Raw genomic sequence first — 25,531 nt, forward strand, 5'->3', positions numbered from 1 at the left:
TAACTGTTAGGTGGATAACATTTTTCACCATTGTTGATCTGGAATTATGACTCCTGCCATCATGATTGGTTTTGGCATTGATAAGAGTTCTTAAGTCTTCAAAGTTATTTGTTTATTACAATGTTTTTGTTATTATATAAATTGTTCTTCTAGTTCCACCCTTTATTCTGAATTGGTTCATTAAAGCTTCCCTGTTTTCCTCAGAGAAAGTACCCTAAAAAGCAGTCATGCCTATGACTTAGTAGATAAGTTTTTCTAAAGGGGTAGTTGTTTGAGTTCCATTGAATTTGAGTGACTTTTAGGGTTAAGAATATTATTGTCAGGCAGGAGACTTGCACATATATATGACTGATTCTAAGCTTTGAATATTATCTAAGATCCCATGCTGCTTGCTGGCTGAGTTATTATGATTTTATAAGTATTTCTTGAGTGAATAAATTATTGAAGCTATAGACATATATAGCTATGCATCTATATATGTCATTTAGTTCAGTAGACATTTACTAAATATCTGGTATGTGAAGCATTGTGCTAGAAGCTAGAGCTAGTTGCAGGGTCAGAAATAAAACATATATCACGTATCCTCACTGTACCTCAGTTTCTTCATCAGTAAAATGAATGGCACAGATTAGATGATCTCTTAGGGTGCCTCTTCTTTAGCCCTTTTGCCAAAGCATTTTACATCCTCCTGGACTGAGTCTAACCTAAAAATGTATAGATAAATTCAAGAGTAGCTAGGTGGCACAACGGATAGAAAGCCAGGCCTGGAGTCAAGAAGATCTGAGTTTAAGTCTTGTCTCAGACCCTAACTGTGACCCTGGACAAGTCACTTATCCCTGTTTCCCTTAGTTTTCTCATCTGTAAAAAAAAATGTGTTGTAGAAGGAAATAGCATTATAGGAGAATCAGACACAACTGAATAGACTGAACAATAAAATGTAAAATATTTCAAATGATTAACTCTTAAGTATATGATTCAGTCACCTTAAGACATTTCTTAAGGAATGAGAAAGAAATAGTGAAAAGAGCACTGGATTTGGACTAAATTCATTATCTGAATCCTTGCTCTGCAATTTAACACTAGAGTTGGCCAGAATGAGTCACCACACCTTTTGGCTTCAGTTTGTTTCTCCCCTTGCAGCTCTAAATCTTAAGGTACTATATCTGATTGCAATATAAATAAATTGGTTTTCTGTGAACTGAATTTGCATTTTAATTCTTAGATAAAAAAACAAGGAATTTGTGTGTTTACATGTTTTAAAACTTTTCTCTGCTATTTTAATAATACAGGATGTCACGTATTCTATAACAGATTAGGTATAGAATATAGACAGGACCTCCCATTTCTAGGTCTGTCTCTCAATCCACTGAGCCCCCTAGCTTTCCCTTCTCTGTTCTTTCTGATTCATGTAAAGCAAATGCTAGAAAGGATCCAGCTCTCTCTCTTTTTTTAGTATATACCTAATCATATCATTTCTCTATTTGGAGTCATGAGGTCTAAGAAGAGTAAGAGCTTTTTTTTCATGGTAAAACCTGCCAAAAGTTTCCTTTTGCAAATTTATGATCATTCGGCCTCTGACCGTAGGTTAGAAAATATTTTTAGAATATCATCCTTTTTGTAGGAAAGTCAAAACAAAATCTGATCAGAGGAACTGAGCAGTTCTTGTACCTTTGACATTTTTAAAGGTGATTTTCTTAATTTCTTGCTTGCTTCATTCCTTCCTTTTTTCCTTCCTTCCTTTCTTCCTTCCCTTATTCCATCCCTGCCTGTCTGTACATTTTACACTAGTATTCCTATTTATTATTATGTCTTAAGATAAGCACTTATTTTATCTTTCAGAACAAAGACATTTTAAAAAAGATTTTATTTATTTTATTGTTTTGGGGGCACATGATTTTGTAGATATGGAGAGTTCCTTGGTATGTAAACTCTGTACTAATGCAAATTCAGGTCTCATATCTCCTAACTTCATTGTTGATACATATATAAAACAGAGAGTGAGTTAATGGTGCAGTGGATGGAAGACCACCCTTGGCGGCAGGAAGATTGGTTTCAAGTCCTTCCTCTTACTTTCCGATTATGCAACCTTGGAGAAGTACTCTAACTAAGTTCTCTGTTCTCTACTGCCTCATTAGAGGGAGTCTCTCCAGCAGTAGTTTCCAGTATGGTTATTCCCAGAAATCTCCAGTTAAGGATACATAAAAAGGAAATTTAGGCAAAGTTTTTTAACTTCTTGTTACTTTTATTTCCTGGGAATGAATGAAAGCTTACTTTCATTTCATGTTGGCTCATAACTTAGTACTACTATATAAAGTCCTTCATAAATACAGCATTGGACAAATGCTTATGTAGGGTTATATCATATGTGTGTGTCATAGGAGAGAATTCTAATAACTGCTCAAGTTATCTAGAATCTGCTAGGAAAATTAGAGTTGTCAATGTGGAATCTAGCTTATAAAGTATCTGCTTCTCTTAGAAGAAATGTATAACATTGCAAGTTACCTCCTTTCATCCAAGTAAATCATTTTGCATTTTAAGAATATCTGGTTTGCTAGTGAACCACTACAAACTTAATATTTTCATCCCTATACATCATTTAGAAAGATATTTTTTATGTTGGTAAAAGTTGAGAAATAGTTTCCGTCTATTGCATGGAATCAGGAAAAGACTGGAGCCAAATGAGGGGTTAGTTAACAGAGACTTGCACTCCCTGCCAACTTCTCCTGTGTCAGAACCTCACACATACCTTCATTTACAGCAGTTTTTAGAATAATCCCTCATGCCTATTCTCAAATATAGCATGATATCACTTTGCATATTAGGTATATTCCTCGAATGTCACATATGGAAATTTAAATAAATTGTGGTTATATAAATAAAAAGAAATATTACTGTACCATGCGAAAAAATGATTATGAAGAATATAGAGAAGCATGAGAAGATTTATGAACTGATGCAGAGATGAAATAGATGAATCAGAAGAAAACAATATATACAACAGCTATGACAATATAAATAGGAAAAACAAATGAGTAAAATGAAACATAAAATAATTATAATGAACAAATTTTGTTTGGAAAATATGCAAATGTATACCTTCCTCCTTTCTTTGTAGTAATGGTGAACAATGTAATGGAACTTTGTATGTATGCCATTACACTTGGTTGGTGTGTTGGTTAGTTTTCCCCAACTATTTGTTGTTGTTGTTGTTAAAAGAAATCTGACTCCCTGGGAAGGGGAATGGGAAGAGGCTTGACTGCTATGAAAAAATTTGAGAAAAGGTATTTATTTATATCAAGCACTAAATTATTTAACAGATGTCAGAGGAACTTGCAGGTGATTATTTTTTATAGTTACTTTTATTTTACTTTTAAAGACAGGAATTTTGGACTCTAAATGGAAAAATTGATGTAAAAATATATCAATTAAAAATAAAGTAATACATGGAGAGAGCATTTCTATTTCAAGTCATGATTTTCCATTATAAGAATGTTAGAAATATATTCCTAAAACAAGGAAGAGTTGTTTCTAATATGAAAAACGGTGTCCCTGATAATGTAATAGTCAGTTTAGGGGTGTGCTAGAGCTTACTCATACCAAGTAGTGAGCCAATTGTTAAATTTTTAGTGTATTCACTTGGAAGTCAGCAAATGCTACAAATCAAGGCTTGATTTTTTAAAAATTGGTTTGACTTAAGATTTTGATGGATAAAATATTAATAATGTAGACCCAATTTAAAATTGTCTTGTCAGTATTTTTTTCCTTCTGGAGAGGTGATTGTGAAACATTTACCAGTACATTACTGCCAAAGTAGGTACTATTTCAATGGAAAGCCAAATTTTATTTCTCCTCCTTTCGCTTTTTGGATCATACCTAAAATTCTTTTCTCGTTCCTCTTTGATTATCTTGTACAAATCTTTCCAATGCATCTGTTTGTAAGTTTGAAGAAGTCAAAAAGCTTAGTACTTTGTAAGAATTATTCTTGGCACATTCTGGCCCACAACTTTTAGCCCTGTCTACAGCTTCTCTTATTGCCTAAACCTTGCTTTATCTTCCCATTTTTAATGGCTTCTTTCTTCACTTATATTTTTCTCCAACTGTTTGCCTCAGGCCCTTTCACAATACACTGGACACCCACAACTTTTCTTTTTATCCATTATTTAGCATCTTTCCAGCCAGTTTCTTGGCTGCTAACTTTTCCATTACAAATGAACATTTATAAGCATATTCATTTACATACAGTTCATAGAAGTTATTCTGTTTACAGCAAAAAGTTGATATTTAGGAATATACATGTAGTGGGAAGTTATTTATCACAAATACCTAGCTGATTGCTTCATGTTACTCTATAGGTCAGAAGGATTTTACCTTAATTTTCTTATTATTTGGACACATATTCAGAGTATGGATTCTCTGGATATATATTCTATGGATATATATGAGCCTGTGGATGTGAGTTAATTGGGCATTTAGGATGGTTTGAGGGTATACACTTGTCTTTTTGAAGAGAAAGAATTGTTTAATGTCTCTTATTAATTTGCCCTTGATAGTGTCTAATTAGTTTAGGATTGTTCAACTATATTCCCTCAGTGGTGCTCTGGTTTTCCTTGCTTTCTTTTCGAGGCAGTTGTGATTACTTTGTTATTTTTATATCAACTGGCCCTGGTAGACAGCCTTGAAGCCATATCCATGATGTCATGCTGCTGATGGGGGGAGTGTCATTTTAAAAGAACACACACACACATCATTTTGTTAGTTGGCAAAGAAGTATGGCACCATCACTTTTGTTTCTTAATCATAAACTTATCTATGATGAGCTTTAAAAGAAGTTGCTTTCTTAAAAGACAAAATTTTAATTATTCATAGTGCTTTGCTGTACCATAAAAGTCGATTTATTTGCACTGTAATTTGTTCAAGTTGCATCTGGTAGGAAAATATATCAGAAGTAATTAATTGTAGTCAACATGCGATGAGAGGTAGATACATCCACTGAGGACAATTGGAAGCAGTAGCAATAGAGTATTGATTGCCTTTTAGATAGGGAGGAAAAGAAAAAAAAGAAATCTTGTCCCATTTCTAAATGTTAACAATTCAGAGAGAAAAATTCCCACTTGGGAAGAATGTTTTCCAGGTTGCTTCCCTGCCAGGTGTTTGACATTGAGTGCAGTCTTAGATGAATGAGGCTTATGGCAGCCTTTGGAAATGACCGACTCCTGGGAGTCTCAGCTTCCTGCTGTGAAAGTTTCTATTTTCAAAGCACATCAGTTTCAGTGGGAATGTTCCAGTGGTCCCATATGCTGCTTCTAACGGAGAGCTAAGTTTCTCTCCTGAATCCTAGACAGCTCCTGAAGAGGTTCCCTGGCCGCTAACAAAATGAATTTCAATATGTTACCAATGAAAAAATGGCATATTCCCAACCACTAGTGCAATGGAGTTCCGTCAATTATTAATAGAGGCGTATTTTGTTTTTGTTTCTTCGGGGTCCCTTTTAGCACCACTCCATGCTTTGGAGATGGCTTGTGTGGGTTCTAAAGCAGAAACAAAAACAAAAATCACAGAGAAAGAAGGAAAAAACCCAACCTAAACAATATGCTTGTTGGCTTTGAAACTAGCTGTATTTTCCCTCTTTGCCTTTTTCTCTCTCCTTGACCTAGCAGCAGGAAGCCTTTGTCTGAGGTGTTCATCTGGAACAACTTTTCCACACTTGTTTTCATGTTCTGTTAGATTACAGGGCAGCAGGCCTACGTTTGAAGCTCTTTTCCCTTTTGTTTCTTTGCAGTGCACTCCAGTAATTAACTTTGTCCTTCTTTTATTTGTTCCAGTCAATCGCAGTCCACTCTGCTGAGCATCTTCTCCCAGGAGTACCAGGTTAGAAGTTTTCTCCTTTGTGAGGGTTGACAGGTGCCTAATTGAATGATGAATGTCCCTTTATTTCTTTGTAATTGAACTGCCAGCTTTCTGATTGGGTTGGAGGATGTTCTCTTTTCCACATCAAGCGCCGCCTGAGTCTCAGTGGATGCCTGCCAAGCCTACCCATCCATCTGTCTAATAACATCTAGCCTTTGCTTATTTGGTGGACCTGTAATAAATTATGCTAAACCATTATTATTCTGACAATAATAATTTCCCTGTGTTGCGTGGTTCCATGTGCTAAATGTTTGCTGACTTGCACTGTCAGGGCTGCTTTCCATTGCTGACAGAGATGATGATAAATGACCATTGCTGGAGTGGCAGAAGGCAAGAGAGGCAGAAAATGGAGTCATTTATCATGAGATGACAGGTGTCAGTCAAGTGGCAAGTCTCTATGGAATTACTTTTTGTAGTTTTCAAATAAGTTGTTTTTAAGCAATGTTCTTCCCTGTTAAAAATGGCAATCAGATTGTAAAACTCGAGTGTAGGGGACTTGGATGGAATTGAATTGAGGGGAAATTAATACAAGGGTTGGAAGAGGGAACAAGTTCTTCTTTGCCCTCTGCAACCCTAAGCAAACTTATTTAGATTCAATTACTATGACCCTTCTGGCTTTTACATATAGAGTACACTCTGGTACAGTCTGGAGACATACCTGCCAACAGATAAGAGACAAAAATGCCTTGGTTCATAGAATCCTATGGGGGAAAAAAGACCAACTGCAACCACCAACCAAGTTCCCCAAACTCTTGCTCTTAGTGTGTGGGGAAGGGGGATCAGCATATGTGTTCTTCCCATCCTGAATTTCAGACAACATAAAAATGTCTTTTTGTTTTGTTTCAGAAACATATAAAAAGGACGCATGCTAAACATCATACTGTGGAGGCTATCGAAACTTATTACCAGAGGTATGACCTGCCTGCCCCACTAGAGGGTATCCTAGCACCTACTAATTGTAATATTAATTATCAATAAATTAGGTCACTAAACTAATTTCCTATTTAATATCCCCAAACATTTCTATTCAATTATCAGCTTTATCTGCCCAAATTCCTAAATACTTAGTTTTGGAAATCTAAGTCAAGTAGAAAAACTAGTCTAGAGAATGCAAGCTGGTGGTAGAAAATATTTACAAAATATGGAATATTTTTTTATCTCAAATATATGAAATGGTATATATATGTAAATATATGTGTATTGGTAGATATAGTGTACAAGGCACTCATAAAGTTTAAAAAGCATATGTGAAAATAAAAATGAGTTTTTGCACAAACTTCTGTACCATCTTAATGGCTCTACCAAACAACTTTAAGAAAGGAAGGTATTTTATTCTATAAGGGCATATAAAAGAATAACGTACACATTTGCTACCTTCCTTCAAGTTCTAGAGAATATTTTCTTTTTAAACCAATCTTCTATAAGAACCAATTTCAAACACCTGCATCTTAAAAAAAAAAGTTATCTAGGGACCCTCTCTAAAATGTTATTGTATAAAACATTACTTTTTCCCCATTAGGATGAACAATAATTACTTTGCTTTGCTTGATGTAGAAGTTATCTTCTTTAGATGTTTTAGTAGGATAATTGGATCATTCAGATTAACTGGTTGAACTCTGTAATTAAAATATTACACTCCAGGTTGACATATCTGAGCAACTTCTATGGCAAGTGATAGTATACCTGTGAATGCAGATATATAATATTTGTGCAATGTTTTACAAATGAAATAAATATACAGGTATATGCATATAAAAGCTATTAGCCTAATATTTGTACAAGGTCACTTTTTAGATGTGAGAAGTGTCTCAGAAAAGCAAGCACAAAATTAGCCCAAAGCTAATTTTATCTTTCAGCATGTTACTGTTGCTATAAGGATGTATGCTATTTTGAACTACAGCAGCTGATACCATCTAGGAAATGTATCATATTTGTTATTACTGTTGTTGTAAGTCCCTTTTAACCTAATGGCTTTAGCATTAAGATAACAAGGTCCATTTAAGTAGATTATGCATAACATTTCTGAGAATGACTAGAGTGATGGTATTGCTAGAAGACTGCATAATTCTAAAGTATTTCAATTTATAAATTCAGTCCAAGATAAAACTCATGCCCTTGAAATTAACTTTGTAAATTAATAATTGCAAACTCCTCCTAAATCTATTAAATAATGAATTTGGTGCTTAATAATAAATACTTTTCCTGCATTTTCACCTGAATATTTAGTACATTTCATGAAAATGCAATAAAATCCCCAAACAGTGCTTTAGATATATGTATAACTTTCAGCAAAATGGGAAAGTGCTATCCTATTATTATTGTGGAAAGTGATTGTCTCTGTTAATTTTGATGGACTTCAGAAATAAACATTAAGAAAGATCTTGATAGCAGTGTTATAGTTTGTAGACCATATTTTTTAAGTCTAAATGGCTCTTTATGTGTATGGCCCTGAATGATCCAATGATGATAATCAGGTTGGTGAGGAGGCTTGAAACTCCCAACAATGGATTGGCTGAATGAACTGGAGATGCTTAGTCTGGACAATTGAAAGACTTTGAGAAGATGGAACAGAGAATGACACAAATTTGTTGGCTTAAGCATCTTGAAAGATTTTTACATGAAAGACTTGTTTTAGTTTGTCCTGGAGAATATTACTAAGACCAATATATGGAAATCTCAAAGAAATTTCTGACTTAATGAAAGGAAAAAATTTGCCTAATAATTAAGGACATCAAAAATGGAATGAATTGCCTTTACTATGTGCCTTCCCTATCACTAGGCATTTAAAGGGAGGCTTGATGACTGATATAAAACAGGGAAGTTTTGGACAAGTTATTGGGAAGTATCTGGAGCAGATGACCTCTGACATTCTCTCCAATTTTATAATTCTATGATTCTATGCTTATTTATTAAAAGAATGAAAAGTAGCTTTATTGATAAGACCACCACAATAAGCCAAGATGATTGGCTAAATGTTGTTAGACTCTTTGGCCAATTTATTATGGATAGAGAATCAGTCTTGACTTAGAATCATTTCATAGGCATAATTTAAATTTGTTTGTAGAGCTATTCAGAATAGATAAAATACCAAATAGTCAAATTTTCAAAAATAAATGTATGTCTTAACCAATTTCTATTACATGGCTTATTCAAAATATCATGATCCTCTGGGCTCAACCTAAGAACATTACATCTCTATTTCTATATCTTTGATTTGTATCATGAGGCATCTCATGTTCATGAGTTTGTCATTTATGCAGTAAATCTTTTAAAATTGTGATGTGTAAAATCTGTATTGTGAATAAAAAGTAGATTTTACCAAATTATGTGGATAGGCCAGATCAGAGGCAAAAGACTTCAACTTCAAATGAAGCCAACTCTAGATTAACATATGAGTGAAATAGAAGTGTTTGTGGGCTTATGATGGGACATACATGGGACACTTGTTTCTGTAACAAAATTTAAAACTATTGTCAATACTGGTGTGTGTGCTGGATATTAAAGACATAGAATTTAAGAAATTATCAAGACAATTTAGGACAGTCAGTTCTAGATTATCCATAATGGTTAAGATAAACACTTTAAGTGATAGTAAATAAAAAGCAGATCGAAGGAATTTATCTTTGACTTCCAGGGGTCTTTTTGTGTTTGCAAATGAATAAGCAGTATTTCTTCTGTTCTGGAAATTGCAGCATTTGAAACAAAACAATGAAACCAAACTTAGGTAAGGTTTCAGAGTAATGATGACAATGATAGGTCACTTTGTGTCTTACATTTTCTTTATTACAACTTGATAAGTCAATAAAAATACTCATTTTACAGATGGAGAAACTAAAACAAATATGAAATCATTCACTCAATAATTTTCATATCTAAGACACAAATCTAGGGCTCAGACTTCATTTCCAGTGTTGTTTCTGTTATACCACCCTTCTGCCTTTGTCCTTATAATTCTTTACAAACCAAATGATTAAAACTGTAATATTGATAAAGTGCTTTTAGCACACATAGTAGTCTCTTCAAAGTGCTTATTCCCTTCGATCTTTACATGCTTACATTATGTTGGGGAAAGATGATACTATTTTTCAGGTTCATGCAAAATACCCATCATTTTTCAAGGACAATAAAGTAAATAATTTCTTGGTCTACATCTTCCAGATGAATGGTTGAGGAGGTAGATTGTTTATATATAAACATTCTTATAGTTTTTATATATCTAAAATAAACAGCTCTTATTTGTGTCAAAGATTCTTGAGTCAATCGAATGAAAACAGCAATGAAATTTGAAAGCAATATTTGATGTAGATAGGATATGCATAATTTTTCACAGATAATCAAAAGAATTCACTCTAGGTAATGAAGGAATAGTTTTGTTGTTGTTTTAAGTGGGCATAGAAAAGGGATTTACTTATCTAGATAAATTTCTTTAATTCTCAGCTTTATTTTACCATGTTCTTTTAGAAACAGCCTCAGAGACAGTTATGAAAGTGAAACTTTATCCTTTCAGCTTTACTGATGTTCTTTTGGTTGTTTTCTGAAAAGAAAAGCCTCTATCAGTATTTGTTCACCCATATTCCAGCAAGACACAGGAGAAAAAGACATTCATCAAGCTCTCATCAACAGCAAGGGTTTAGAAATACCAGTCCCAATTTTTATTAGTCCATCTTTATGGAGCAGTTGAAAATCAGAACAGTTGAATGTTGTGGAAGGGATTAAGGAGTAAGAAGAGTAGGTTGGAATGGATCAGACTATGAAGGGCTTTAAAAGCCAAACTATATTTTAAATTAGGTGTAGAAGTAATAGAGAGCCCCTAAAGTTTGTTGAATAAGAGAATGATATAATCAGTCCTGCATTTTAGGAAAATACAGTTTGACAGCTGAGTGGATTTGACAGCTTATTGGAATGGGGAAAAACTCCAGGCAGAGAGACCAAACAGAAGACTATTGTGAAGTTAAGAAAGGAAGTGACTTCTCCAGAATCACCTAGTTTATGAATGTCTATGGCAAGATGTAATTTAACCTCAGGCCTTCCCAACACCAAGTCTAAGACTCTATCCACTATATTACTTAGCTTCCCAATCAAATAGTAATGATTAAATAAATTAAGGTTATGGGGTTAGGCATGAGAATCCATACTATGATCCCTACTTTCAGGGATACTTTGCTGGTGGATCAGTTGAGTTTGGGAGTTCTGAGTTGCTTTAGTGCTAACTCTGAGATTAGGGATCTTCATTTAGTCTCACCAATTTGGTGAGCCTCTATGAATGAGGGAGACACCAGGCTACCCTAGGAATGGTGAACATGTTCAAGTCAGAAATGGAACTTTTTGAAGCTTACCATACCAATTGACAATGGGATTGGGCCTGTGAGTGACCATTGCCCTTGTTGTTCAATCATTTCAGTCATGTCTGACTCATGATGCCATTTTGAATTTTGTTAGTAAAGATACTGTAAAGGTTTGGAACCAGATTTGAACTCAAAAAGATAAGCCTTCCAGACTCCAGGCTTGGCACTTTATGTACTGTGCCCAAGAGAGGAAGACTCAATGTTAAATAATAATGATAAAATAAGTTGAGTTTTCAAACACTGAATTACAACAGAATTTCAGAGTCAGAAGGAACCTTAGTGGCCATCTAGCCAACCCTCCCCCAAAAAGCTTTTCTACAACTTGCCCAACAAGTGGTCATCCAACTTTTTTCCCCAAGACTTTTATTAAGAAGGGTCTTACTACCATACAAAATAGTTCATTCAGTTTTTATGTAGCACTGTTTCTTAAGAAGTTTTTTCTTATATCAAGCTTTACTTTGTCTTTTTGCATCTTCTAACTATTGCTTCTGGTTATATACACTGATGGCAAAGTATAAGACTTTTAGAGTTAAGCCTTTATCATTGTACATCTACACTTGAAATAGAAATTTTAGGAAAAGAAGGAATTTGTTCATGTTTTTCTTTAATGTATTTTTCATTGTAGTTAATGATTTAACAACCCAATCCATTTTGTATTTTTCAATCTCTGAAACTAATAGATGTTTTGCTTTAGGAATCTTTTGAAAAAGGCATCCCAACAGGAAACTATTTAAGATAAATTTATTGACCTCTTTTAGGAAAGATTGTAAAAATTTTATAAAATTATAGTCCAAAATACTTGTTTGCCACATGTGACAAATTGGCCAGTGGGATGCAATGAGTCCTAGGACATCAGAATATTTTGGTTTTATGATGATTAATCAATTTAATTTACAATAAAGTTTAATAAGTTTAATATATTTTTAAAAATGCTTACCTTCCGTCTTGGAATCAGTATTTTGTTTTGGTTCTATAATGGTTAAATTGGGATTTTGACTAAATAAGAGAGTTATAAAAAGTGGTCACCAATTATTATCCCTTAAGTCAGGAAAACTATTAGCAACTTTTAACAATTTTGTTTAATTGGAATATTAGTAAAAAGAGGGAAATGTGGAAGGGAAAGAGGTAAGGATATTGCCTAGCCTACCCTAAATACTGATCCTGTGAAATAAAGCTCACTTCCCAATAGAATTCCAATCTTCATGTGGGAATCCTCATTACTCACCAGCAAATCGGGCAGGATCCAGGCAAGGTCCAAATGCAGAGAAACCTTCATGAACTAAGCACACTGAGGCAGTAATGAACCCAACAAGAGAGTCCCTGACTTCAAGAAGCTCCAAAGCCAAAAGTTGAGGTCCTGAAGCCCATAAGTTAAGGTCCTGAAGCCCAAAACTCCAAGTTGAAGTTGAATTCCAAAAGCCCCAAGGAGCTATCCTCCAAAGAAGTCCAAAGAAGAAGATCCAAGAAGCAGAGACTCCAAAGGAGAAGCCTTATGGAGAAGTCCCTTGGACAGGAAGTTCAGGACCTTTAATAGTCCTTTTTTCCAGGTCTCTTCCTGTCCCTCCCCCACTTTACGGGAACCAGTTTCTGCCTTTCAATTTGCCTAGCACTGCCCAGAGGAGTTGTCATCCACTCTAGCAAGTGACTTGTAAACTCTCATACTTAGTGACTTGTAAAGTACTAAGTAGTGGCACTTAAGTTTTTGAGTGATTAACTTAAAAGTTGCTAATTATCAAAGAGAGTTTGATTCAGACTTCATATTTCCAAGGCAGAAGAGTGTTAGGTCTAGGCAATGGGGGTGGAGTGACTTGTTCAAGGTCACATACCTAGGAAGTATCCGAGATCAGATTTAAACCCAGGACTTCCTGTCTCTATGTCAGGCTTTCAATCATTGAGCAACTTTGTTACCTCCAAATTTTAATAATTATTAAATACTTACTCTATGTAAAGAACTATGCTTGGTTCTCTGCATAAAGAAACAAAACAGAGCAAGTCCCTTCCTTCAAGGAAATTTCATTTTTCTGGGGAAATAGTAGACACTCTACATAAATACAACATGTCCCAAAAGTCTTAATGCAGTTTTAAGCTGTGGAGCTTAACTAGATTAAAAATTCACTAAGACCATTGTAATACCCAGTATAATAAATACATGACATTTGGATGAGGGAGAGAAAACCAGATTGTAGTTCAGTTGGGAAATCGGGGGAAGCTTTTTGGGAGAAGTGGTACCTGCGGTGTACCTTGAGGAAAGGTTATGATACTGAAGGGTAAAGATGAGGTCCAAATTCATTCTGGGCTGATAAATAATGATTAGAGGTGGGAGATGAGACTTCAAGTTGAAAGAATTGCTAGTACTCCAGTTAAACAACTTTGTAATTGCCTACTCAGAGTGTGGTATTGAAAGGCTGACTCTCCTCCTGTCTGGTCTGTTTCTTGACTCATTCTCAAAAGGTTCAGCCTTTTCTTAAAGACCACCTGTCCCATCCTTTGCCCCACAACTTCTCATTATCTCAGGATTTGGGCTTTAGGGGCAGCTAGCTGATTCAGTGGATTGAAATCCAGGCCTATAGATGGGAGATCCTGGATTCAAATGTGGCCTCAGATACTTCCTCCCTTGTGTGACTTTGGGCAAGTCATTTAACCCCCCAGTTGCCTAGCCCCGACCTCTCTTCTCCCTTGGAAGCAGTACACAGGATTGATTCTAAGAGGAAAAGTAGGGTTAAAAATATTATTATGAGCTTTTTCTGTTTTTTTTGGGGGGGGGGTGAGTTCTGTGTTTTGGAATAAGTAAACCCTCTCAAAAACTCTTTGTTTTATGCCATGATTACTTTTGTTGAACAGAACTTCAGTTTTTAAATTAATTATAAGATTTTTTTATACGGACGTGGATGTTTCAATATATAAAGAACTTAAAAAGAGGTTAGATGAGAAACTGGGAGCTTCTATTATATGTAGTTTGCTTTTTAAAAAGTATATATTAAATTTTACACAATAGAAACAAATTGCACTTTTGTCTGTCTCCTAAGCTTCCTTCTCCTGTTTTATATGTATTTTTAAATTATTTTTTAAATATTCTTTTATTTTTAAATTTTGAATTTTTTATTTTCTCCTTCCCTTCCAACCTTCCTAAAACTACTGAAAAAGCAAAAAAAAAAAATTATACATGTGAAATTATGTAAAACATTCCATAATGCCAAAAAAAAGGCAGAAAAAAGTGAGAAAATTATACTTCAGTCTGCACTCAGGAGTTTATCAGTTTTCTCTCTGCAGGTGGGTAATATTTGTTTATCATGAGTCTAAGTATTGTCTCAGATCATTATTTTGATTGGAATAGCCAAATCTTTTACAGTTGATCTTCATTGCAGCATTTCTGTTACTGTGTACAAGGTTTTCCCAGTTCTTCTTACTTAATATTGTATCAATTCATATAGGTCATACCATGTTTTTCTGAAAGTTCCACTTTCAACATTTCTTAAAGCATAACTGTATTTCATCACAATCATATTTATTCAACCATTCCCCAATTAATGGTCTTCTTTTCAATTTCCAATTCTTTACTACCCCAAAACAAACTTCTCTCAGTATTTTTGCATGTACAAGTCCTTTTATTTTTTCTTTGGTTTTATTGAGATATAAGCCAAGTAGTGATTTTATTTGGTCAAAGGCTATGCACAGTTTTATAGTCCTTTGGACCTAGTTCCAGATTATTCTCCAGGATGGTTGGACCAGTTTATAACTCTGACAGTTTATTAATATACTTATTCTTCCTCATCCTTTCCAGCACTTGTCATTTCTTATAGGTCTGAACTACCTCAGAGTTGCTTTAATTTGTTTCCTTGATCAATAGTGATTTACAACATTTTTCATGACTGTAGATAGATTCCATTTCTTTTTCTGAAAACTGTTCGTATCCTTTGACCATTTATAAACTGGGAAATGGCAGCTCTTATTTTTATATGTTTGATTCAGTTACCTACACATTTAAGAAATGAGGACTTTATCAGAAAAACTTGTTATAAAATATTTTAATATTACTTCATTTTCTATGGTACCTTTTAATAAAATATAGTTTACTCTTACTAGGTTTATTTTTGCTTTGGCTTTGAGATCATGATTGCTCCCCCCCTTTTTTTTTTACTTCAATTGAATCATAATAGATTCTATTCTAGCCCTTTATTTTAACTCTGTGTGTGCTTTTCTATTTCATATGTACCTTGAATACAATAATATTGTTGGATTCTGGTTTCTAATTCTTTCTTCAATCTACTTGTTTAATGGGCTTAACTTTTGCCAATCACATTTACAATTATAATAATTAATTGTGTATTTCCATCCAGCCTATTTCTTCCTATTTATCCTTCTCTCCTTTTTATCTTATCTGTTCTCAAAAATCTATTTTGCTCCCTATCATTGCCTCCCTCTTAGCACTCCCCTGTCCATTTATCTTATCTCCTTCCCCCTTATATTTCCCTTTTGAGTAAGAGACTTCTATACCCAACTGAGTGTGTGTGTGTGTGTGTGTGTGTGTGTGTGTGTGTGTGTGTGTGTGTGTGAATTCTTCCCTCTTTGAGCCAATTCCAATAAGGGTGAGGTTCAGGCATTGCCTATCAGCCCCTCATTTTCTCCTCCTAGAAAAGATCTTTCTTGTTTTCCTCTTTTATGTGAGATAATTTTTCCCATTATACCTCTCACTTTTCTCCCAGTGCATCTCTGTTCCTCACCCATACATATTTTTTGCAAATTTCCCCAACATAAACAACTTAACATCTGTGCCTTCTGTCTATGTAGACTCCTATCTACCCTAATAAAGTTAAAGTTCCTAGGAGCTATAGGTACCAACTTCCCATCTAAGAATATAAACAATTTGATTCTATTGAGGTCCTTATGATTATTCTTACATGTTTACCTTTTAATAGTTTCCTGATTGTTCTGTTTAAATGTCAGATTTTCTATTCAGCTCTGATCTTTTCATCAGGAATACTTGGATGTCCTCTGTTTCATTAAATATCCATTTCCACTCTGAAGGATTTACTCAGTTTTTCTGGGTATTTTAGTAATCTTAGTTAGTATTCATAATTAGTAATACTTAGTAATCTTTGCCTTCCTTCAGAATATCATACTCCAGATCCTTTTCTCCTTTAATGTAAAAAGCTGCTAGATCTTGTGTGATCCTGACTGTGAATCCATGTTATTTGAATTTTTTTCTTTCTGGCTGTTTGCAATATTTTTTTCTTGACATGGGGCTCTAAGAATTTGGCTATAATATGCTTGGGAGTTTTCATTCTGAAATCTCCTTCAGGAGATAATCAAAGGATTCTTTCAATTTCTATTTTGTCCTCTGGATCTAAGATGTCAGGGCAGTTTTTGTTCATAATTTCTTATAATATGATGTCTAGACTTACAAAATCATTCTTAATTCTTAAATTATCTCCATTTGATCGGTTTTCTAGATCAATTGTTTTTCCAATGAACTACTTCACATATTCTTATATTTTTCAGTCCTTTTGATTTTCTTTTGTTGTTTCTTGTCTCATGCATTCATTAGCTTCCACTTTCCCAATTCCAATTTTCAAGGGATTATTTTCTTCATTGAGCTTTTGTACCTCTTTTTACATTTGGTTAGTTCTGCTTTTTAACAAGTTCTTTTCTTCAGTGAATTTTTGTGCCTTTTTATCCATGAGGAGTCAATTCTATTTTTTTCAAGTGTTATTTTTCTCAGTATTTTTGGTGATTCTTTTTAAACAAACTATTAATTCTTTTTTTCATAATTTTCCTGCATCACTGTAATTTCCTATTTCAGTTCTTTCTTTGCCACTCTTAAATCTTTCTTTAATTTTTTCAAGAATTCCTGCTGAACCTGGGTGTAATTGGCATTTTTCTTTGAGGTTTTGCTTATAGCTTTTTGCAAATTGTTGTCTTCTCCTAAGTATATGTCTTTATCTTCCCTATCACCATGATAACCTTTTAGGATCAAGTTCTTTTTGTTGTTGTTTGTTCAGTTCTCCAGCCTATTTCTTCACATTGAACTTCAGACTTTAAAGTTGGGCTCTGCTCACTTAGCATTATGCTAAGTATTAGTCTTTTTTTGTGGTGCCATTTTGAGAGCTAGTTCTGGGTATTTGCAAGTTTTTTGTTTTTTGAGGGGTTTTTTTTTTGTGCTTTTTAAGTTGTTGTTATCCTGGGAGAGGTGTGGCCATTGCTCTCCTTGTCTGTGCTTTGCTCTTTACCCAGCAAGGGTCTCTAACTCCCTGTAATAACCATACTAATACTCCTCTTGGCTCTGGAATTATAGCCAATACCTCTACTCTCTCCCCTCTAGTTGCCAGTGCTAGTGCCCTTCTTGGTACTGGAACTTGACTGTAGCCCCTGCTCCCTTATAATGAATCACAAGTGTGCCTCTCTACTCAGGAACTGTGACTTAGGACTACTTATGGGCAATCATGTTGTCAAGCAACACCAACTGCACACAGTTTCAGCAAAGGTTCCTTGTATTCTCTTTCTGACCAGTTGTTCAATCTGTTTACCAACTCTAGACCAAGGACTCCTAAAGCAACTTCTGCTGTTGTTGTTGGAGCAATCTTCAAGGCCCCACCAGTGGTGCTCCTGCTTTGCTCTGTACATATACCCACCCTAATGTTAGAGACCTTTCCTCCAGACCTCCTAAGTTGTCTTAAGATGTAAAAATATCTCCCTCTATCTTTTTGATTTTTCTGTTGTTCCAAAATTTGATTTGAATTATTATTTTAAAGATGTAGGGAGAGTTTATCTGGGTCCTGAACAGATGTCAAATAGTTTTAAGTAGTATAAGTACACTGTATACTTGACTCCTCCTTCATGTAAATCTTTTAAAACTTTTACTGATATTCTTTTCTTTTCACATCACTATCATTTTCCTTAAACTCTTCTTCCCACCATGGAAGTCTATCTTCTCTTATAACAAATGTAGTCAAGCAAAAGAAATTCACACATTGGCTGTTTCCAAATAATATATGTCTCATTCTGTACCTCTAGTTTTGCCTTTGCCAAGAATCTTCTGAAGTGATTATTGCATTGACCGGAGTTTTTAAGTCCATCAAAGTTATTTTTAACTGTGTATCACTCAACATATATTCCCAAGTCTTTCTGCTTCTATCATTTTCTTTATTTGTTATTACAAGATAATATTATATTACATTCATTTACGATAGCTTTTTTGCCATTCACTGGAGGGGCACCCACTTAATTTTCAATTCTAGACACAAAAAGGCTACAATAAATACTGAATCCTTTCCCTCTTTCTTTGTCTCTTTGAGGATATATGTCTAGTCGTGGTATCAGTAGTTGTGCTTAGTTTCGTGACATTTGCCATTGAATTGCTAAGAAGACTTAATGCATAACCATTAAAAAATTTTTATATTGTGTCCACAATAAATATATACTATAGATTCAGGTGCAAACTAGAAAACATTCCTAATCACACATGTGATTTGATAAAAAATATTTCTACAAAGCAAGTTTTTAAAGCTTTCTATTATACTTTATTTTGTGTGTGTATAAATATGTAAGCATTGTGTTAATAAGACTAAAGTGCTCTACTTCTAAGACCATTACAGACACTTGAGCTTTAGTCTTCTCAAGTCTGTAATAGGGGTAAGGCCTCCCCTTCCCTTTTCACAGGTTTGTGAGTACAAATGAAAGAATGTTTTACAGTGCTTTGAAAAGCACAAAATACTGTCCAATTAGTCCAACTGGTCCTATGTACCTTGTACATAACTATTGGTTTACTTGCCTCATCTGTTTGAATTGAAGTTCCTTGAGCCGTGAAACTTTTTTTTTCCTTTACATTCTCAGCATCTAACACAATGCTTGGCACAGATGATGTGCTTATAAGTATTTGTTGCCTGATTAAATATAGTAATCTGTGCATGAGAACATCTGCTGTGTCTAGACATCAAGTAGATAGTGCAGTAGATAGAGTTTTAGGTCTGTAATCAGGAAGACCTGAGTTCAGATGCAGTTTCACACATTTACTATATTGCTTGACCCTGTTTGCCCCAGATTCCACATTTGTAAAAGGGGGGTAATAATAGTACCTCCCTACTGAGTTTATTGGGAGGATCAGGACAGGTAATAATTGTAAAGTGCTTAGCAGAATGCCTTGCATATAGTAAACACTAAATGCTAGCTTTTCTTATTATTATTGTTTTATCTCAGAAAGGGCAACAAGACTCAGCTGTTTTAATTCTCTGTAGTTTCATAAAGATGACATCATAAAAACTTTGACTGGTATTCCTAGGGTCTTGTTTTCATTGAGAATCTGGCAAATGTCATCAATTATTTTCCTTATGTATCCAAACAGGAGTATGGGTAAACAAACAGAAGTATGGGTAAACAGACACTGATAGAGACATTCATTCCTTCTTAGAGAACAACCAAAGGAACATCAGTACAGTTTTAATTTTTTCTTCATATATCTAGTACCTGAAAGAGTCTTGCACACAATAGGATTTTATTGGATTTTGTTAGATGATGAGGAAGCTGACATGTCAATTTAACTTTCTGCATGTCATTTATGTCATAAATATGTCATTTGCCTTTCTTTAATTTTAATAAGAAGGGAACATAAAACTTTTAAGTAAGCTACTGGTAATAACATAGATAAATATTAAAGTCTATTGCCAAATCTTTCATGCAACATTGTTTAAGTGTATTACTTTTTTTGTGTGTGTGAACAAGTTTCATTTTCAATATTTGAGTATAAATGCCTTGAAGTTAAGAATTGTGACAACTTCAGTGTTTCTGGATTTTTCCCTTCCACTGTTACGCTCAAAGTAGGTACTTAAAAGTTTTTTGAATAGGATTGAGTTGAAATGTGCAAGAAAAAGAAGAGATATGATGTCCACCAAAGCCATGAAAATGTAAACGCAGCTACATTGAATGGGGCTAAAGGATTCCTCATCACTGGAAATGCCAGAGATTTAATAAAACTAAAATCTCCTGTTAGAAGAATGGAGAACCAAGGTTATAATATCTTTTGTTTGGGTCTACATAACTATCATATTTGGTTGAGTCATGTAATAGAAGTCAATAGAAAATAGTTCATAGATTATAAATTTAGATTTAGAAAGCTCCTTCAAGTTCAGCCTGTCAGTTTAGATGCAGAAAGTTTAAATGATTTGTTCTCAGTTGCATTAGTAAATGATAGTGCTGGAATTTGGACCCAAAGCCTCTAACTCCAAATCTCGCGCTCTAACCATTCCTTCACCTGAAGAAATGTATTTTTAAAATCTCAGAATGATCACATTCAGTTATTTAGATCCATTGCAATGGGATGTACAAGTGTCCTTTCCACATATCAACTTTCCCCTTCACAATTTCAATGTATCACAGGTTGTCATAAGAAATTAAATGGAAACTTTGGGGGAGTTTTGTGGTAGCCACAGATGACATGTGAAGAAGGCCAGCAGACTTAACAGAAAAAAATTTAGAAACTCCGAAATACATAAACTCTATGTTTAGTATTGCATATACTTTAATATCACAAATAGGCACAATTTCTTTATAAAATTTAAGATAAGTAAAAAGTAAATAGTTTGTGAAAAGAACACAAAAGCCAAAAAGATTTTACACAAATTTTGCCAGATTGCGATGGTGCTGTGTCCCTAACCCTCCACAATTGGAAGAGATACCTGTATTTAATTATGTCTTAATTCAACAAGTATTTAGTAAACATTCAATGTATGGCAATGCACAAGGAAGATACAGATATTTTACACATCTTTGTTCTAAAGGCATTTACATTCTGATAAAATAGCTAAGAAAAAAGCTACAAACAATTATAGTGCAAACAGAGCCAGGACTAAGATTAGGTAGGCACTTTCCTAAGATTTCATACATGGGAGTAAGGAATGGTGGTGGGCAACATGCAACAAGCAATGACTTTTAATATTATATACCATAAATGCACATATTTGTAATGCCATAAATTCCTACTCTCCAAGACAATAAGTGCATCTTTTGGAAGAATTCAGGCCAAAGGGTACTGTGTAAGCTTTCTCTCAGGGTATATGATTTAAAATTTTGGGGGTAGGATAAACAAATCCCTTGCTTCAGTATTGTGCTTTCCCCAGCTCCACATATGAAAGGACAAAATAGATTAAATATTTTATAAAGATTCGACTTACTATGGGAATTCTAAAGAAGGAAGGATCATTTCCAATGGTACAGTTAGAGGGGGAAGGCAGCAGCAGGGAAAGTGGGGCTTTTAATGACTGTTCAGTCATAAGGAATGGCATAGAAACCAGACCACTCTGTCTCATCTCTGAGCTCCAAATGCTATAGGCATTCAGAAGACTACAAAAACTCATATCCCACTTCACTGAGTTGACATGTCAGTTCAGAGTTATTTGTGTAAATCAGATGGTTTTCCTGAGCAGTTCTATCAGTTTAATCAAAATAGTTGATCTGGTTGTTCATATAGACCCAGCTCAACCCTGTTAATTCATTTCACATTTCTCTAGCTTTCCTGTCCTCTCATTCAGCTGTGTAGCCAATAAGAGGTATTTATGTAAATACCTCTGATGTTTTAATATTGTATTTATTGTATTTAAATAATATATTTAGCTTCTCTTAGGTTTTTCAAACCATGCCAAAGATAATTCCTCAAATCAAGTCAACCAGTATTTATTTTGCACACTAAAATGCTGGGAACAGAAATAAAGGCAAAAACAGACCCTGCCGTCAGGGACTTTACAATGTAATAGGGAAGACAACTATGTACAAACAAGATACATATAGAATAAATTGGAGATAATCTCAAAGGGAGAAGACTAGTATTAATGAGAATTGGGAAAGGTTTGTTAAAGCTAAATTCAAGTTAGAGTTAATCCAAAGTTGTATTGGATCTCTCTCCTTTCACTACACCAAGTACTTACTTTCCCTTCAGTCTAAAATTCATGTTTATAAGTGTAATTGTTATATCATATTTCCTAATTGCAAAATTATTCATGGTTTGTCATTTGGCGTCTAACAAATTGAAAACAATGGCTTTGATGCAGACTCAAGTCATATATAAGACAAATGTTTCCAACCTTTATTTTTGACTAGAAATTTTTTTTTTATGAACTTCAGAATTGGAAAGGACCTGAGAAACTGACTACTACAGATATTATCTATATATTTTGGCTAAAATAACCCCAGCCAATGGAAGGAAAGGAATATGCATTTATGAAGCACCTACTATGTATACTAGGCAGAGGGCTTTACAAATATCTCATCTGATCCACACAACAAACTTATGATGTAGGTGTACTTAGAATCTATATTTTACAGTTGAGAAAACTAGGAAGACCCAGTCTCCCTTTACCCCCCCCCCAAAAAAAAATTAATGAGACCAGATGTTACCTGCATTAGAGGTGACTAGTAAGTATACATTTGTTTGTGTAATGTTTTTTAATGAAATGTTTTGAAAAAGCTAATGAAAACGAGTAGGTAACTGGTTTCCTAGTTAGTATGCTGACTTTCAAATTGTAAAGGCCAACTTATTCCCTTAATCCGTTCAAGAACACTGGCTGACTTTAGTGAGAAGCGTCTTAAGCATAATTCTTAAGAAATAAGCTGCTATATTTGTGTCACTTGTTTATGGAATACACAGTGGCATAACACAACAGCTTTGGCCTGTCCCAAACCATTTGTTGTATATAATGAGGGAGCTCATCTTAACGAGTGAAAAGGCTCTTTGGAGTCTTGAGAAGTTTTTACTCTGAGATTGTGTTCTTCTAAATGAGCTCAATTGGTTTGTTTGCTATATAATTTTTTTTTTTATAAAGACCTTCAGGGAGATCAGTATATTTGTTCACCCTACCCCTAGAGAGATAGTTACTGATGATTTAAGATAAGTTGTTTTTGTTGTATTTGTTATCCCCAGCCTTCTCTATTACGTTAGCATTCTTTAACTAGGTTTGAGTCTGGCATTTGCCCAGGAGAAGCATATACACAGGGGATGCTAACATGTCTACACTGGCCTTTTCTTGTCAGTAGAGTACCATCTGGCTTTTTCTTATCTAGGTACCTGAGTGGAGTGGTGAAAGATGGAACAGCCCCTGTGCTTTTGGAGCTGGCCAATGAGGTAACCTGATTTTATTATGTGTATGTATATATATTTCAAACCTGTTTAAAACCTAAGGGGCAAATCTAGAGTAGCTTTACTTGGAAATGTAATTAACCTTAAAAAAAAAAAAAGGTTTCAAGGCATATTAGACATTTAAAATTATTCCCTAGTCTCTTGGTACTTAAAATAATTGGACAAAGAACTTCATTTATTAATAAACCAGTTAATGTAATTAGTCCCCTTCCTTCAAGGCAAATGTATAAAAAAAAAAGAGATTCTAGATTTCTTAGTTTAGATGAAATGTCTAAAGATGTGTGTTCTTCTTAGCATGCATTGTGCTAATTTTTTCATGTAAAATATCTATGTTGTCTAGAGAGACTTACTTGAAGTTATAGAAATAGTAAAAGGATAGAGGTTTGATGTTAAAGATATAGCCTTTGTTTGATTCTTATTTATTCTCATTAAAAAAAAGATTCAATGCCAATTATTAGCCCATTTTCTTCCCTTTAAAAAGCAGAATATCCTTACTATTTATGCCAAACATAAAGTGATTTATTGATCTTTTGTTTGTTTGTTTGTTTATTATTAACTCTGATCTGATTCTATTTGGGGAAATAAACTGTAATTTGTGTTTTGAAAGAAAGCCCCAAAGACTTCTTTTCAATGAGAAAGATGTAGGGGGAAAAAGTTCCTAATAGTTGCAGAGAGCATACTGAAAAAAATAAAATATTTAGCTCTTAAACTTTAAAATATTTATCTACCATAATAAGAGCAATACAATATTTAGCCTGACTTGGAACTGCTTATGCAGCCCTCATAGGGATAAAATGAAATGTACACTGTTTTGTGTTGCATTATAATGGAAAACATAGGAGTAAGGCAGAAAATGTGTGTTTGCATTAAAGATGACTCAGAACTGTGAGCATTAAGTGTTGCAGTAGCAGCAAGTTCTACATGTTATATTAGCCAGGAAGGATGGCTTCTCTCACAGCTTCTGTCTGATGTACACTGCTGCAGTCAGCAAATGAGCAATTACCTATCAGTTACTAGAAGATTTTAATAGTCTAGGAAATGTCTACACACTCAGATAGTAGAGTTAACCCAGACGATGGATTTCTTCCCCCTCCCTTTTAGGAAAGTAGGTATTTTGTTTTACACACTTTTCTCTTTTCTGAAAGCAGAGTGGGTTTCTCCTCTTATTTTTTAATGTACTCTAAGTTGAACTACTTTGAGTCAAGGGGTATTATGTCATTGAGGGACTTGATGTATCACTGGGTCTTTGGTGTTTTGATGAGTATAAAGAAAGATTGGCTGATGCTAGGAGTAGTATCATTTAAGACTCCTTGAATGAATATGGCTCAATATAGTACGCTTGCTTGCAGAATGTGGCATAAATGATGTACTCATTTTACACAATGAAATTTTAGCATTCCATTTTAAATTTCTGTGAACAATCTTGCTTCCCCCATCTCTTCCTCCATTTACTAGTATTATGCCAAAATGTTGATTAGACCAATGTGCTCCTTTCACCCATACCAATGAACATTTGTGATGCTTCCAGATGTTGTCATTCTCCTTACAGTCAATTTTATAGTAAAATTTCACCAAAGAAAAAGAAGTGGCGTTATTTAAAGAATTTGTGACACTAGCTGCACATTGGTGCAAAAGAGGACAATACTAACTACAAGTTTTGCTAATGCATTAGGGAAATGTGGCAATAACTGGTACCAGATTACTGCTTCCAAACAACCAAGCTGCCATTTTTATGTGATAGTTAATATTTAAATGACAGACTCCTGCATCTGCTGACGATTGATGCAATGGTAATACTTTATGAGTCAATATATATTTAATCAGTGGAAACTGTAAAAATTGATGAGAAATATATAACATAGGTGCATTATAGTGTGGAACAGCTCCTTTAAATAAGAAGAGTACTGTATTATTGTTGATTTGAGGGGTGGGGAATATTTGTGACTGTTGTTTTTAGAAATGTCTTTATATTAGTTATCCAACAGCAATGCTAAAAATAAGAATTTTTAAAATCTCATTTTGTTAAGAATAATAAAATCAGTCATTCTGTTCTTTCCATACAAATATTTTCAAGTGAGATTTGAAGCACTATGAATTTTACTTACATGCTAAATTCTGACATGAAGCATGATGGCCCTATTTCAGAGAAAGATGGACA

General features: G+C 34.3%; 1 protein-coding gene across 4 annotated transcripts in view; it reads left to right on the forward strand.

The window, feature by feature from the left end:
- The window catches only part of CDIN1 (CDAN1 interacting nuclease 1), a 247,446-nt gene that overhangs the window by 48,824 nt on the left and 173,091 nt on the right, over positions 1-25,531 (forward strand). For 2 of the 4 annotated variants that reach the window (XM_003340037.4, XM_007480009.3), the window contains exons 2-4: positions 5,823-5,868; positions 6,754-6,818; positions 23,298-23,358. In XM_003340037.4, coding sequence (XP_003340085.1) covers positions 5,823-5,868; positions 6,754-6,818; positions 23,298-23,358 — 172 coding nt within the window. The remainder of the gene's footprint in view (positions 1-5,822; positions 5,869-6,753; positions 6,819-23,297; positions 23,359-25,531) is intronic. The other 2 variants (XM_056810236.1, XM_056810235.1) reach the window with 1 other exon arrangement.

This window comes from Monodelphis domestica, chromosome 1 (assembly GCF_027887165.1).
Source record: "Monodelphis domestica isolate mMonDom1 chromosome 1, mMonDom1.pri, whole genome shotgun sequence".
Taxonomy (NCBI): Eukaryota; Metazoa; Chordata; class Mammalia; order Didelphimorphia; family Didelphidae; genus Monodelphis; species Monodelphis domestica.